Source organism: Bombyx mori, chromosome 18, assembly GCF_030269925.1.
Source record: "Bombyx mori chromosome 18, ASM3026992v2".
NCBI classification, from domain to species: domain Eukaryota; kingdom Metazoa; phylum Arthropoda; class Insecta; order Lepidoptera; family Bombycidae; genus Bombyx; species Bombyx mori.
In genome coordinates, this window is record NC_085124.1 from 7,704,079 (window position 1) to 7,721,143 (window position 17,065).

General features: G+C 36.2%; 2 protein-coding genes across 3 annotated transcripts in view; one reads left to right on the plus strand and one right to left on the minus strand.

Moving 5' to 3' along the window:
- Window positions 1-12,860, plus strand: LOC101745871 (uncharacterized). 2 transcript variants are annotated; one of them, XM_062673683.1, is made up of 19 exons: window positions 1-570; window positions 692-933; window positions 2,016-2,148; window positions 2,802-2,932; window positions 3,124-3,185; window positions 3,279-3,371; window positions 4,007-4,123; window positions 4,579-4,708; window positions 5,199-5,257; window positions 5,744-5,834; window positions 6,025-6,097; window positions 6,705-6,852; window positions 7,634-7,801; window positions 7,947-8,032; window positions 8,827-8,980; window positions 10,564-10,681; window positions 10,801-10,917; window positions 11,803-11,903; window positions 12,690-12,860. In XM_062673683.1, exons 1-19 carry the CDS (start codon window positions 355-357, stop codon window positions 12,824-12,826), a joined length of 2,376 nt encoding a protein of 791 aa, XP_062529667.1. In that variant the 5' UTR covers window positions 1-354; the 3' UTR covers window positions 12,827-12,860. The 2 variants fall into 2 exon arrangements, with proteins under 2 accessions (XP_062529667.1, XP_021205094.1); XM_021349419.3 differs by having other exon boundaries at window positions 2-570; window positions 3,124-3,371.
- Window positions 12,852-17,065, minus strand: part of LOC101736366 (ribonuclease 3) — a 19,684-nt gene continuing 15,470 nt past the window's right edge. The window contains exons 18-19 of the mRNA XM_012692149.4: window positions 16,013-16,158; window positions 12,852-15,631 (exon numbers count right to left, since the gene is read on the minus strand). Coding sequence (XP_012547603.2) covers window positions 15,234-15,631; window positions 16,013-16,158 — 544 coding nt within the window. The 3' untranslated portion in view covers window positions 12,852-15,233. The remainder of the gene's footprint in view (window positions 15,632-16,012; window positions 16,159-17,065) is intronic.

The following is a 17,065-nucleotide window of genomic DNA, read 5'->3' on the forward strand; positions in this document are numbered from 1 at the left end:
CGTTTAAGTGTATATTGACTATGATAGATATTTTAATTTTAATAAAATCAGAATTGTATAGCTTAAAATGTGGCCGTAAAAAAAATTACGACACAAAATCAGTAGGTTCAATCAGCTCTACGGCAGCTACACATTCAAGGTTGAACGCTCATAAAAACTACCGATAGTAATTTGAACTTGTCCTACAAGAATTTAGACACTCCGAAATGCCGAAAAGGCTGGTACGGCCATCGCAATACATTGATTTTTATAAATGCAGCAGTATACTCGTAGATTTCAGTTCGCACAATGTATCCAGCGAGTTAACACATTTTAACCATATACCTAATTATTTGTTTGGGTTTATATTTCAAAATGATTTCAAATAACTTCATTAGCAAGAAATGGATTAGCGACGAAAGCCCTGAAGAAGAAGACTTGTTCAATCATTGCAGGGAAATTGAAATAGTTTGTTATGCAATCACTAGAGTCATTTTAGATGCCGATTATAAATGGAAAGGATCCATCGAAAGAGACACTGCGCATTCGTTAAGCAACAAAAGCTATATAATGGACTTAGTAAATATACAGGTAAGCGCTTTGTTTACTCGAAACAGCTGATCTAAATTCTCGCTGTTCCAGTGTGGCTGTGGCAGTGGTAAATTTCATTTCTAATGAATGCAGTTGATTTTTTGTCCCGATTTCCTTACAGGTACTAGATCAAATAATAGAGTATTTATCGAAAATAGTTAAATCATATTATAAATTAAGTCCAAAGTTAGCGAGATTGAATAAAGATAGTGAATTGCTTCGAAACAAGCACGATCTTATTTTTGATAAACTCTGCAGTAGTAGATTTATAATGTTGCAAGCTATTCATGGACTTATAACGACATTACTAAACAACTGCTTGCACCGCGAGGACTCTAGGAAGATAATAGAATCGTGTTTGAAGTAAGTTAATAATATATTTTTGTTCCCACATTTTCACGTATAAAATTGATTACTTTTTCATAGTTCAAATAATAGTTATTGCTCTGACTTTCGATTAAGTTACTGATGTTAGATTTTGTATGATAAATGCTGCCCCCTTATCGATTACGATGAAGAGTTGAACGTACGAACTAGACCATAAACCAATGGGGTGTATTGGGTTTCTCGCCATAACTTCTCAGTGGGTCGCGGTTCCGATCCGACGGTAGAATTATTTTTAATTCACAAATAGCTTTTAATCGCACGGTTTGCTATCACCGTGCTTTTTTCTTCTCTGAAACAATTACAGTGGGTTGTTCACTCAGTTTTACGAGTCGCATGAATTTGAACCTTTTTATTATTAATTTTTTATTGCTTAGATGGATAGACGAGCTCACAGCCCACCTGGTGTTAAGTGGTTACTGGACGTAAATGCGCCACCCACCTTGAGATATAAGTTTTATGGTCTCAAGTATAGTTACAACTTGCAAACAAAGATTTACATATTTTTTTGCGTGTATCCAAGTGTATCTATGTATTCACGTTATGAAGTTTCAGAACCCGTGTTGAAAAGTGCTCAGGGCCTTTCGAGTATTAAGTAGTTACTGGAGCTCAGATACACCTTAATAACTGAGGCATAAGGTCGAAGTCTCGATTCTTTGTAAACCAGACCGCGTGTCGATTTGGCTGAAGAAATAGTCAGGACGGTGGTGGTAACTACACATACGGACCAATACGCCCTGTCACCAGTAAATATCGCTTGGCGTCGCAGTCCGCTTATATAACACTCAGTAAACGCTGTCACTCATTCCAGGATGAATCTCTAAGTCGTCTTTTACAACTGTGCAAAAAAAATGCGGCCTTATACTGATGTATTTCTTTATCTCTTATCACGCTAATTAGCTGGTAATTCATGGATAAACGTCGTTGATTTAATTAGTATATCGTACACGGTGTCATTTACATGATCTACATAATTATTATACTTATTTTTAATTCCACGAACATAGCAGATTTGAACCGAGAAAATCTAAAGAATATAATATTATAATACGTACTTTCAGTTTAGTCACAGTCTACAATCATCTTCTTGGCATAAGTTACAAAAAATTCAAAGCGAAATTCAACATATGCAGTAACACGTATCCAAATACTATTAGTGAAACAAAACCAATTACTTTGACCAAAATTGTACAGGTACGTACTTAATTTTTTTTCTATAAAATAATTTTTATTGTTATGTAATTCGTGCTTTGGCTATTAATACTCAAAGTTACTAAATGGAATTAGTGAATTAGCTAGAAAAATAACTAGCCGACGCATTGCAATCAACGGACGTCTTCTGAGTGGGTTGCGATTCCGATCCGGTGGTAGATTCAGCGAAGCACTACTCTTGCTAGAGCAGATACTAGCAAAGTTTCACAGGTTGAGTCCCGTAAGCTCGCCTGTAAGTTTGCTAAAGCTAGTAGAACCCTTCGAGTTTATTAGCCATATTTAGGCAAAAAAAAACCGTCATAGTGTGCTAATGGCGCATGAATAGGTTCAAGAATGTTTTTAATTATTTCTTGCATAGATGTGTGAACGAACTACCGTCCACCTATAAACTACCAAAACCCTTTGTCGTTGCAACGTAAATGTCTCCCAGGTATGAGGGGTGAGGCGATTATTGGATTGGATTGTATAACGACTGTCTCATCCTACAAACTGGGACTTATAACTATTTCTAGCAACAATAGGCAGATAGCATCTCCCAATAAAGGCTTACTACCAACCAAATCGATATTTTTCAATTAACGATTACTAATTAAAATTCAAATCGGGTTTGACTAATTAAAAATAATTGTTACAAGGTCTTGTCGAAGAGTCGTGTAGAAATTAATTGTCAACGACTTATAAATTGCTTAGTTAAGGCTTATAAGCCGCAAGAAGATTCCGATAACGACTCTAGTTCCAGTTCAGTGGACAGTTTAGAAATTTATCAGTAAGTACAAATTAAATTTCGCATTTAAAAAAAACTTGTCTATATAGTAATGCTTATAATTAATATACTGTATAATCTAATGTACAGAAGTATAGAATTGTTCTATTAACTAGCTGATTAGTTGAAACTCTTCAGAAAGTAATACTTTTCAAAAAATATTTTTTTAATGTATTTTCCATAAATTCTTTCAGTACTTTAACCAAACACATAACGCCGCCATCGTCTTCCGACCGGAGAGGTTCAAATGAAAAACGTAAGGAATCGCTCGTAGAAAAGAAGAAATTAAAAATGAAACAGGCTCAAAGTTTGATAGAAATGAAAAACAAAGAGAACAAATTTTTTACAGAGATAGTGAGCGGACAGAACTCTGACACCGATGTGCCTTATACCTCGCTAGTAAACAACGCACACGCTTTAGAAAATATTTTTAATAATGAAGGTACCTAATTCTATCTAGAATAATTTTTAAAAGCTTAGCATACTATTTCATATATATACCGAAAAAAATGCATAACTGATGAACCCACGGCCCACCTGGTGTTATATGGTTGCTGGACCCCATAGACATCACAAGACTTATGTCGCCACCCACCTTGAGGTATAAGGTCTAACTCTCAATTATATAGAGCTACCCTGTCCTTTTACTAGTGGTAGGACCTCCTGTGAGTCCGCACGGGTAAGTACCACCACCCCACCTATTTCTTCCGTGAAGAAATAATGCGTTTCGGTTTGAAGGGTGGGGCAGCCATTGTAACTATACTGAGACCTTAGGACTTATATCTCAAGGTAGGTGGCGGTATTTACGTTGTAGATGTCTATGGATTCCGGTAACAACTTAACACCAGGTGGGCCGTGAGCTCGTAAACCCATCTAAGCAATAAAATAAAAAAGACGCCCTTCCACTTACAATATTTAGAAATAATATTATGTAACATCATTTTAATTTTAATGCAATAGAACAAACCTATAACATTGAAATCTTGAGGAATACACACATTTTTCAGAATATCTAATTGGGAAACCTTTTCACGTAATAATAACGAGATCCGAATATAAATGATCAGTAATTTTCAGATAATGTCAATAGTATTCTACAGAGCGAAGAAATGTTTATTGAAATATTATTAGATACTGTTTCGAATAAGTTTCCAACCTTACTTGGCCCCAATGGAGTAAAAAGATTGAAAACAGGTGAGTTGCTAGTTGTGCACGAATTCATTAAAATAAAACACTGTCTTCTCTTAACTAACTCTATTGTAATATTTATAAAATTCATCTAATACTAAAATAATTTTATTAACAACTAGCTAACCCGGCAGACTTCGTAGTGCCTCAATCAATAAACAAAAGACCTAAACTTTTGTATAAAATAAATGTAAAACAAACAAAAGGAATCCGTCCGACGGGGGACACATCAAAGGAAAATCAAAACTGTTATTTTTATTTAATTCCGAGTATTTTCATATTTATCTAATCTTTTAAACCTTCTCTGGACTTCCACCAATAATTCAAGACCAAAATTAGCCAAATCGGTCCAGCCGTCTCGAGTTTTAGCGAGACTAACGAACAGCAATTCATTTTTATATACATATATAGATTATTGTTGAATATTTATGCGAAGAAATTAACTATTTATAACATTTCAGGTAGACTACAGGCCAGCAAAAAAGCTGCCCAAAAAGTAACCGAGTATTATCAAAATATTCTATGGGGTGATGTAGGAAGCTGTCTAGAACATATCGTCTTGTGGTGGTCTGCGTATCCCTTAGCTATGAGGTAACAAAGGTGTTTGCTGTATTACTTATTTATTTCTATATAATTTACTTTTCGAAAGTAATTCGTAAGAAAAACACGGAATTTTTGTAGCACTAAATGACAGAAAAATATGTAATTAGCTTGCAACTCAATCTGCCTTTCCATTGCTTCTGGTGAACAGAAAACTAAAGTGAGTACCGCTACTCACTTTGAGAATTATAGAAGTATAAATTACAATGAAATAGGGCTGTCACACCCTTTAAATCGAAATAAATAATTTGTTGGTAGCAAAATAGGTGGAACCGTGATAAAAGCTTGTGCAAATTCTTAATATACCACTTGTAATTTAATTAAGAACACTCTAGATAGAAGGTAGAGCGGAAGTTCGCTAAAACAAGATGAAGAACAACGGGTGATGGGGAAAGGTCGACGAAGTCAAATACATTCTGATTAAAAAATCGAACTATTATGGAAATCTAATTATGGATTGAAATGATTGCTTCTTTTTTAGGTCCCCAAATACAAGTCAAAATCTTCGAGAATGGTTATTTAGCACTTTTAACATAAACAGTAAGTATGAAACAATAGGAATCGATATAATATAAAGATTTTAATGTTTAAAAAACACGTGTGGCACTTGGGGACTGCCGGGGTAAAGCTATTGTAATAATTGAGAATAGTATTTTTTATTAACTTATACAATTATAGTTAGACAATAATAATTTAATAATAAAACAATAATAAGACCACGCTATATTTATAAACATTAACAAAAGCGAAACATTTACTGTCCCCTTCACACTTATAAGCTAGACCACGCGAGAGAGAGATGGGCAGACTTTTCATGATGCGCATGCAGTCACGTCAGACGTCACGCCGCGAGCTTATTCACAAACACTACACAAGCGCAACGTGTGAATGTGTTGAACGTGAGCTACATGATAGGCGGAGTGGGGGGTGTTAGGTTTTATTTTCATTACGGAATTTCTTGATTCGGTCGCCGCGCTCAAAGATCGCGATAAAAGCTATGCAATAGCTTAAAAAAACTTATTTCAGATACCCCAGATCTAATACTGTCTGCTTTGAGGATATTGGCCGATGCTTTGGGCTGCCATGTCACATCCACTTCTTGGGACAAAAATTTTGGGTAAGTATATTTTAAGTATATTTATTAGTAAGATATATCAGATGTAAAGTAATTATAATCTTAATAACAATAATTTCGTTATTTCCAAGCACCTAACAGATTTCTTAGGAACAATGTGATTCCATCTTTATCAAATTGTGCCTAAGATCTAATATAATAAATAATCAGTATTGAAAAAATATTATTTCAGTACTACTTTGCGGACCGATTTAACGCCAACAAACTTGAAACTTTATCCGGACCTTTCCTTGTACGTATCTGAGGTAAGAAAATTAAATCTACATATTATATTGAGTACTTTTCTCTGCCAACCATCAAATAAATCGCATCAATAGACCTATATTTTCTACTTTGTGATAGTTCGTAGCAGAGATAGACAGGTCGATGATAATAATATATTAATCCTCATTATTTTACTTCCAGTTAATTTTAAGAAATCCTCTGACCAGTTTGCCCCATTTTAGATGAACAGAATGAGAGTTAGATACAGTTTTAATAAACGGGATTTGAAAAAGATAACCAAGAATTGATGACTGCGTTTTTTGTTAAGAACACTGAAAACATAAAGTGGCGTTTTAATGTAATTAAAAAGAAAAAGTGGTAGGACCTCTTGTGAGTCTGCGAGGGTAGGTACCACCGCCCTACCAATTTCTGCCGTGAAGCAGTAATGCGTTTCGGTTTGAAGGGTAGGGATGCCGTTGTTACTGTACTTGAGACCTTAGAAATTATCTCAATGTGGGTGGCGCGTTTACGTTGTAGATGTCTAAGGGCTCCAATAACCACTTAACACCAGGTGGACTGTGAGCTCGTCCACCCATCTAAGAAATAAATAAATAAATTAATTAAAACAACAAAAGTTTACGTTTTCAGTGTACTGTGTCTGGTGCTAATTTCGCTCTAATGCTACAAGAATTAGTAACACTCAATAATCAGTGTGAGGTGACATGGGATTTTATATTGGGAGCGCCGATCGAGGATCTACCTATCGTCGAGCAAATACCCATTTTACATAGGCTTGGTATGTTTGATATATTTTTTGTATAAATTAATCGTTAATGTATTATTGAAATAGATTTTTTTTAATTATAGCCTATTTGATAAATATTCATCTATTTTCAGAAATACGTAATTTTTTATTAATATTTAAGTTTTGCTCGATTGGGCCACAGTTCTGTTGATGTCCATGAGCTACGGTAGTCTCTTGTATTTCAGTGGATATTCTAGGCCATAAATAATCTTGAATCCTAACAAAATCTATCATAATAATATAATCTATAATATATAGATAATAATCCTATAATCTATCATAATAATACATGGTATTGGAGGCGTTATGAGAATGAAGGTCCGTGATCAAAGTCATTAAAAATATAATATTACTCGTAGTATTGTTTTGCCTGTATGCGACGTTACACACAGTTTTGAAGATTAACTACAATAGACAATTAGTATTTATCAAAATTAAATGTTATTATCTATAAATTAAAAGCGTTATTCCTTTTTCGGCTTACATCTGTGTATTTACGTATACATACGTATTTATTTCTATTGGGCGATGAGACTGCGTCTCATCTGGTATTATGTAGTTAACGGAACTCATAGACAACAGACGGTGAATGTGATCACCCATTTAAAGACAAAGAATAGAAAACTCAATCGGAATGCGTGACTATTTCGTAACGATAGTACGAAGAGGGGTATTATTACTATCTGTGTAGTACCTATGTGTGTTTCATAACACCAGTAATTTGACAAATTATTATATTTCGACAAAAAAGTAAGACTCATACTTATTTCAGATCATTCCATTCACACTTACCGGTTATGGTGCCTTGCGGTCACCCGCCGATTAGCCAATATGTGGGAGATGGATGATTTCTTCCGTGTCGCACACAATGACATGCAAGCTTGTATGGAACAATTACTTAACCTGAGATTCGCCGATCATTCGGCAACTATTGAAGAAGGTAGAATAGCTACAAAAAATTTAATCATTGACTTAATTAATTACATAATAATTAAACTTAACTAGATAAAAGAGAATTAAATATTTAATAAAAAAAACTTCTCATTTTCAAAGCCGATCTTACAGTTTCGTCTTGTTTTTTACAGGGAAGATTGGGGTACATGAAAACGTTTGTGCAAAAATGAGAGAAAAATTAGTGTCCGAAGTGAAAGCCAATATACAGAAATTGAAGGTATGAAACGGAAAATTTAAAATTCGCCATTACCAATAAAGAATGATTGATTGAACTTGAAAACTGATTATTTACGTTAACCTAGGAAATGCTTTAGGTTAGAGGCAAGAAACATAACCTCCGTGCATAAAAAGTGTTCTTTTAAAGCAGCCGATTAGGGCTAGGTCACCGTGGCAAGTGATATAATTTAAAAAAATAACGATAAAAGTTACTTTATTAAATTTTTCAACTTTGCACTTCATTCCGCTTTTTCATTACTGAAGGCCGTGGATCAGGTGGCCGTGAGTTCGTATGCATATATTAAAAACAATCTGCTAGAACATTTCATATTCTGGCAACACTTAAAAAAAAAAAAACTTTATTCGGAACAGGCCCTTTTATACAGAGCTAAATTTTCGTGTTGATAAATATAAAGAAAAAGTGTATCACATCTAGCTGCCGTTTTTGCAGCTTTTTAGCATCTATGGTAGGCAGCGGCTTGGCTCTGCCCCTGGCATTACTGACATCCATGAGCGACGGTGACCACTTACCATCAGGTGGGCCGTATGCTCGTATGCCTACAAAGGAAATAAAAAAAACGTATGCAACACCAATTAGTTTCAGTTACAAACTTAAGTCTTATCTATGTCAACCAGTGAGCGTCCGTTGGCTTATGTTCGTAACAAAGTTTTTTTAAACTATAATTTAGTCTACTAACCCACATTAACATAATCAAAACCCAATAAAAAAAATCTCTTTTTTTTTCTGGAAATATCTTTTCAAGTTTTACTTGGTTTGTATTTGTTCTATCACAGGAAGCTTCAGAAGAAATAACGCAGATGGTGTGCGCTGTTTGTAGTACGACAAGTTTAGCGCACTTGACGCGTATATTCCCGCATTCGTCGCACTGGAAGCGGCTCACTAATCCCCCTCAGCAGCACCACTCCCTATACGTACACTATTATCTGGGTCAGTCATTTTCACTTTATGCTAGTAAAAAGGCTTTATTGACAAGTCAACCAGACCATTTTTAATTACTCACGTCAGTTCGGATCCTCCCGATCCACTAACGGTGCTTTTAGGTACCTCAAGCACCGGTCATCGTTCTCGTCGAACCCGTCGCTTGCGACGAAGGGCTCGACGAGTAAATTAACCCACAGACACAGCCCACAAAGTTTCTCGCCGGATCTTGTCAGTGGGTCGTGTTTTCGTTGTACCCGGTGGTAAATTCTGCGAAGCACTACTCTTGCTAGGGTTCGTGTTAGCAACGTCGTCAGGTATGAGCCCCGTGAGCTCACCTACTAGTTAAGGTTACGCTGAAATAGCCTCTCAAGGCTAGGATAGCTTAGGTAGAAAAAAAAACTTTATTACCTCCTTAATCAAGCCATTTACGCACACTTTTACTGGTGGTAGGACCTCTTGTGAGTCGGCACGGGTAGGTACCACAACCCTGCCTATTTCTGCCGTGAAGCAGTAATGCGTTTCGGCTTGAAGGGTGAGGTAACCGTTGTAACTATACTGAGATCTTAGGACTCATATCTCAAGGTGGGTGGCGGCATTTACGTTGTAGATCTCTATGGGCTCCGGTAACAACATATCCGCCGTGTGCTCGTCCACCCAAATAAGCAATAAAAAACAACCTCTTCATAAACCTAATATTTTTCCATAATATTTTTTAATACATATCTCATGTATGGTCAATGATACACAATCAGCATTTTCTTTGGTGTTCGCTAATTGTAGATGTAATTAAAACTACTTTTACGGTTTAATCTGGCGTTTTGTATTGTCATTATATAATTATCACAGACTATAACTTTATAAATAGTCGGTAGTCAGCACAATATTCAAAAGTCGTCGAAAAACACCTTAATCGTTTGTGACCACGAAAACTGTAAAGCATTCATAACATTGGAAATAATATCTAACAATAAGAAACGCGAAATTGAAACCGAAGGAGTGGTTTTCATTTTAAAAATTTAGATGATGGATTATCTTAAATTTTTCTTTTACTCGCACCACGGTAAAACTTTTGCATAAATGAATCGAAACAAAACGACAAATTTTAATACAACATATAGGTACAATTTCCAACATCTAATATATAAAATTCTCGTGTCACAATATTCGTTCCCATACTCCTCCGAAACCGCTTGACCGATTCTCATGAAATTTTTTATGCATATTCAGTAAGCCTGAGAATCGACTACTATCTATTTTTCATACCCCTAAGTGATTAGGGTTGTCCAACCCTAAATTTTTTTTTATTTGGACATTTTTTTTTTATAATGAGGTATTATGTGGTTGAATGAGGTTTTGTTATTTTTATTATATATTCCCTCATCGTTCACAGCACTACATACCTCTTTCACTCATTTACCACATCCTTACACACTTACAATAAGTTAGTTTTTTTTTCTACACTAGAAATTCCCTAGAAATCTTATATATGGCAAAACAATGTTTGCCGGATCAGCTAGTATACATATAATTTCCTTTATTCAATTTTAGAAGAAAGTAGTTTTGATGGACTGCTTAAATGCTTTTTACAGATAAAATGCTACTGCCTGTGATTAAGGCAACTCAGGACGTCACCACACTAAACATGGTATTAAGAATTATGGGAGAGTCTTGGCTGCATCATATATACATGGCCAAAGTGAAATTTAGGTGCGTACGTGAAAATGTGGAATAGTGACTTCACCCCACACTTAAATAATGGACTGATAAAATACCTACTACATTAGTAAAATACCATTATTAAAAGTCTACTATTGAATTGTTTGCAGTAAAGATGCTGCTCAGCAACTCCTTGCTGATTTTAACGAGGTTCGAAACTGGTTGAATGATTGTAAGCTCCTAACGGTCGCGGCTAGGAAACAAATGTTAAATAACGAAGTTTTAAGGTACACGCTCGAAACATATTAATAGCAACGAAATTATTTAGCGTTGCTTTTTTTTTATTGCCCTTGTAGGCAGACGAGCAGACGGCCCACCTGATGGTGAGTGGTTACCGTCGCCCATGGACTTCAGCAATGCCAGGGGCAGATCCAAGCCGCTGCCTACCGCTTAATGCTCTCCACAAGCCCCTTTTGAAAAAGGACATGTCATAGCGCTCGGGAAACACCGTGGAGGGGAGCTCATTCCATAGCCGGATGGTACGTGGCAAAAAAGACCTCTGGAAACGCACTGTCGATGAACGCAGCGGTTCCAGATAACATGGATGAGCTCTGCTCCGATGGCGGGAGGTGCGATGATAAAAAGGAGATGAGGCGATCATCTCAAACAACTAACTAAGATCTTTTGTCTTTAATAAGGCCACAGCATAATTGTTTCTCTTAGAGATATGCTAAAGCCGTGTTAAAGCTTCACTGCCCGCCTATATTAGTGAAAATGACTCCCGTGTCACATTCTATCACAAAGATATCCCGCTTTAGCATCATGTCGAAATTGTCTAAAGAAAATTGGCCCATTTGTTCAGGAGCTACGACGTAACCATTCGAAAAAGGGTTCAACTCATCTCTGCTCAATTAATCCGCGATTAAAAAGAGCGAAGTTTAAGACTAAACATTATTGAAACAAAAGTTGACACAGTAAATCTATAAAATATTTTATTTAATGCAACAATAGACGGCTTTTTTGTATAGAACTTATAAACATTACGCACAAAAAGGGCCGGTGGTTTAAGACATTTAATTTGCGTGGTCTCCTACTCTCCTACAAAATTGCATTTTCACATAAAACTCAATATCACTAGTGATTGAAGTTACTATTGTACATATTATCAACAGACGATGTGAAGGTGTCGGCCGCCTGCTATTACATGCACCAGGCGATCTTATATCTATGCAGGAGTCTACTATGCAGTCTGCCCAACAAATCCGGAAAGATGGTGGGCTTAAATTTATTTAATTTTAAATCTCGTTTCATTTTAAGTTTGTCGATAAAAAATTTAAGCAACGTTTTTTTGCTTCAAGCTGGACGTAAAATCGATATCTAATGACTTACCTAGGTGAATCGGTAGCCGTACTCATCGAACTCGACAAAGAGTTCGACGTGCAACCTAACCTAAACATCAGCCCGTTGAGTTTCTCGTCGTATCTTCTCAACGGTTCGTGATTCCGATCCGGTAGTAGATTCATTCACGAAGCAGCTACTTTTGAGTTGTTAGGTGTCCTTTAGAAGCGCTCGAGTAGGTGTTAGCAAATCCCACCCCTCCTGGCTGTGCCCTTGCTTGCCCACCTGCCCTGGTAAAACTGGAAAGGCCTCCGCGCCACCAGTATTCCCTTCAGCCCTTATTCTTTCTTGTTTAGCCTGATGAACTTACGCATGATATTGAGATAACGTAATAAATTTTTTCAAATTTTTGCAATTTTTGAAGGTACCTTGTGAAAATTGCGTTGAAAGATTGGTGATCAAACCGCACCATTATAAACTTTTTTCTGTCGAAGAGATTCACGCCTGTCAGATGTTTATGGAAATATTTTTAACTTATCGGATTGCTAATGAGACTTATCAAACGAAATGAAAAACTCTTTTTGACAATCCTCCTATAGCGGGATCACAAAGTTCCGATGACTCTTTAGTATGACCATAAGTGAAAGCGCTTTTGTTGTAAGATCTCAGTATTAATTTGTTGAATTATGTAATAAATATATTTTTTTTTTGTTTATTATAGTAACAGAAAACGATTCTCCAGAGCAAATGATGCCGGCGGAGATGTATGTACCGAACCAGAAACAGTGGCTCACTCTCAGAGCGGGAAAGCTGAAAGGACCTGTAGTTTTTTCTCTGTGCTGTGTCGTATTATTGTGATGCCTTTGAAAATAAATAAAACAAATTTTATTAATTACAATTTTATTAATTGATAGCCTTTTTTGTGAAATATATACATAAAGGTTGAGATTTATTGTGGGTACGCAATAAAATCATTCTTGAAAATGATGTTACAAAATAAAAGAAACATGTGTAACAATGTTGCTATTTCTGTCGGTTGGAAGCAATTTACATTCTGATTTGAAGAGTGGCACATCCGTGATACAATACCATTGAGACTTCGACCTTATATGTCAAGGCGGACGGCAGCATTTACAGTGAGTTTTATGGCCATGGTTTTATAACCAACATCTACTCTTATAGCGGAATTAATAAACAATATTGTGTAAAAATAACAATGAAAAATATGTATGAAAAAATATTTGCAATCACAACTGTTCCTGTAATCATTAAAAAAATTCATAAAATCTTTTAAGGCAATATCCAACAAATTCACTTTTTGAATCAACCAAATATTAACAACTATGTCTAGTACAGACACACGAACAATTGCGATCGATTTGCGATTGCGATTGCTGTTCGATTTAATGACGGGATTTTTTAAAGATTACTTTGCCGCTTCGTTTATTACTATGGTTTTAAATATGAATATGACTAGCATCGGTCTTGGTCATTTTAACAACTTCTACGGATGGTAGAAAGGTAAGGAGCCCAATCGTTTTGTATATGTAAGAATGTCCGTCAAAAAGCTACCAATTAGGGGGCGCCACTGTAACAAGTGAGGTAATTTTAAAGATAACCCCAACATTTGTTAACTATACTAAACTTTTCAACTCGGCACACTTGACTCTGTTTAGAACTGCAACCTGTCTGTTTATATGTCTTATCTATGACTGCAACATTCATATCAAACCACTTGCTACATTAGCGCTGTTTTGGTAGCTTTTTGAGTTATAATTCGCTGCTTTAAGTAGCTTTTTCATCTTGTTCCCGATATTAGATAGTTCTAACCATTTGCCCTCCATAGATATGTTCTAAAATTGTAATTTACCTTTAATTTATATAAGTTCCGGTTTTAAGAGTATGACAGCAATACAAATGAAGTATGATAATCGTTATGATGTTATGAGCTCCGGTAGTCTCTAAGTATCAGGTGGCCGTGAGATCGAATGTTCATATAAAAAAAAAAAAAAAATTGTTTTTTTTTTGTTTTTATTGCTTAGGTGGGTGGACGAGCTCACAGCCCACCTGGTGTTAAGTGGTTACTGGAGCCCATAGACATCTACAACGTAAATGCGCCACTCACCTTGAGATATAAGTTCTAAGGTCTCAGGTATAGTTACAACGGCTGCCCCACCCTTCAAACCGAAACGCATTACTGCTTCACGGCAGAAATAGGCAAGGCGGTGGTACCTACCCGTCTGGACTTACAAGAGGTCCTACCACCATACCACCTACTACCAAAAATTAAAAAAAGCTATCCTTACCTCTACACTCCACAGTATTTTTTTCTTTACAAAGGAATACTCGTTATAACAACATATTGCATTACGCATAATCACAAGATCTACGCTTAATCTTATTACTGACAATATAATTTACAGCTTACATCTAAAGGTAAAAATATTAAAATTGTAGCGGCTTCTATCGACCATTAAATGGTAGATGAATGATGCTAACCAAGTCAAGGAATCGTAGGTACAACTATTTCTAAATTAACAAAAAGAAATTAGCAGGAAATTTATGGGGGCTGATACATTTTTGTAGTCAGAAATGTATAGAATTTTTTTATGATCACTGTTGGGGTCCAAGGGGAAGTTTGTTGAGTTCCAAAGAGTTAGTGTGTTGTTTGAGCACCTTTATTATGTCGGTTAAGCACAGATGGTAACGTCTTAACGAGTGCGTGTTGCTAAGTGCACTGCTCTAATAATATAATAAAATAACCTGACACCACAATGACGACGCACGGCGTGTCCACGTATTATTTAGGTATGTACAAACCGTACAATCACAATATTATTTTAATAAAACCTACACAGATTGAAGAACTTATAATACATATACAGAGACGCAAAACGCTTAACGAAGACTTTACGTATAAACGTTACATATAATTACAATTATTTTCAAATATAACAAACCAGTAATTATGTTTTCTGGGATGATTTATCGATGGAGTTTTTTTTTAATGTGGATATGCTTAATATCGGCAGTAAATAATGCATAAATAATGCAATAATTACAAACGTCTCAAAAGCTACGAACAAAAGTTGCCTATTTAAATTTAAATAAACTTGTTCGATGAAAGAACTTGCTTGGAGTAAACATTACAGATACGTTTCTTAAAACACAAATCAACGCGTGCGTGTGTGCGTGCGCCTGTGTCTTAGTGTGTGTGTCTGTCTGTCGGTGTGTGTGTGTATGTTTTTTTAAAATTCTATTCGTTTCATTCTTCATCTGAGTCGGACCGTCTGCATTTCTCCTTGAGTTTCTCATACTCGTTGTTCTTGATGAGTTCCTGTTTTATTTTCTCCATGTCGCTGAGCAGACTGCTGACTTGGACGTTTTTGAGTTTGCCCGGCAGCTCCGACTCGGTGTCGCTGTCTAGGCCGCTGTCCTCGTCCGATTTGGCCGGCGACTCGGGATCCTCGGGATCCTCGGATCCGCTGTGGACGCTGCTTTCATCAGAACTGTCAGGTTTGCTGCCGAGCCTGTAAGCTTTCGGTACGTTGTCGTCGTGCATTCCGTGCGAACTATTCTCGGACGGATCCTCGCGATCCCCCTTCTTCTTACGTACGCTCTTCGCTATTATACGTTTCTGGTGATCTAATTGCGGGAATAAACCTGAAAGATTAAACAAGATTTTACTATGCATTTTTTTTTGTAGTGAACACACTCGTTTTTTGACTCTTTATTTATTTATTTTGTAACAAGGTGTCGTGTCACTCAAAGCCAAATAAAATGGTTCATGACATCATTTCAATAATTGACTTCGATGATATTTTGTGAAGTTGCAATGTTAGTAACAAACAGCCAACTACCGCCAACTGGCTTTTAGAAAGAAAAAAACATTTTTCGTACGCAACATTTTCGTATTATCGTTCCGGGAAACGATCAACTCCGTACTGGCCTAAAGGACTATATAACAGGCCATAAACTCAAAAAAAAAAATATCCCCGTACTTTTTTTAATGTTCACGACATGTGTAATATAGGATGTGTGTACCGTATGCAGTATTCAAGGCTTCTTCGGCCGCGTTCATCTCGGCCTCCTGTATGGAGTGTCCGCGTGCGGCCGCCAATCTCTTCCCGCGGAAATACACGCCCACAGTATACACTCGCGTGTTCGTAGGTCCCAGACACTGGATTACTCTGTGAAAATCGACATAAAGATTTTACTAACAATTATTTCATGTGGTCAGCAGAGGAAACGAATGAAATCAACGCGCGTGAATGACTATTTGGTGTAAGCGGCAATTCGTTTAATACACGACATGTATCTTTGTAATTAAAGGTTTTATTTAGTACTAGCCGTACTCGCCCGCTACGCATTTAAAATTAACATTATTATTTATTGTCATTATTATTAGGGAGTCCAACACTCATAATATAAACATTAGCCTATCCATTAAGTACATGATTTTCTACATGGGTACTAAGTTTCAAGTCAATCGAATGCATGGTTCAGTAGTTATAACGGAACCACTGTAGATTTATATATTACTATAGATTAGTACCAAGAGTTTATGTTTTTAATTGAATTACGATTAAGTTGCAGTTAAGTTTTTTTGACATGATTTTTTTTTTCATATTTTATACTTTAATCTAATACTCTAAATGGCTCTTCTGTAAGGTTGCAAAAATGTCGAAATATTACAATTAACTGCTGCAATTGTAGAGAATCATTTTTTTTTATTGCTTAGACGGGCGGACTAGCTCACAGCCCACCTGGTGTTAAGTGGTTACTGGAGCCCATAGACATCTACAACGTAAATGCGCCACCCACCTTGAAATATAAATTCTAAGGTCTGAGTATGGTTACAACGGCTGCCCCACCCTTCAAACAGAAACCCATTACTGCTTCAGGGCATATTACATTAAGAACTAGCTGACCCGGCAGACTTCGTAATGCCTCAATCGATAAATAAAAGGTCTAAACTTTTGTATAAAATAAACTTAAAACAAACAAAAGGAATCCGTCCGACGGAGGACACATCAAAGGAAAAACAAAATTGTTATTTTTATTTATTTCCGAGCCTTTTAATATTTATCTACCTTT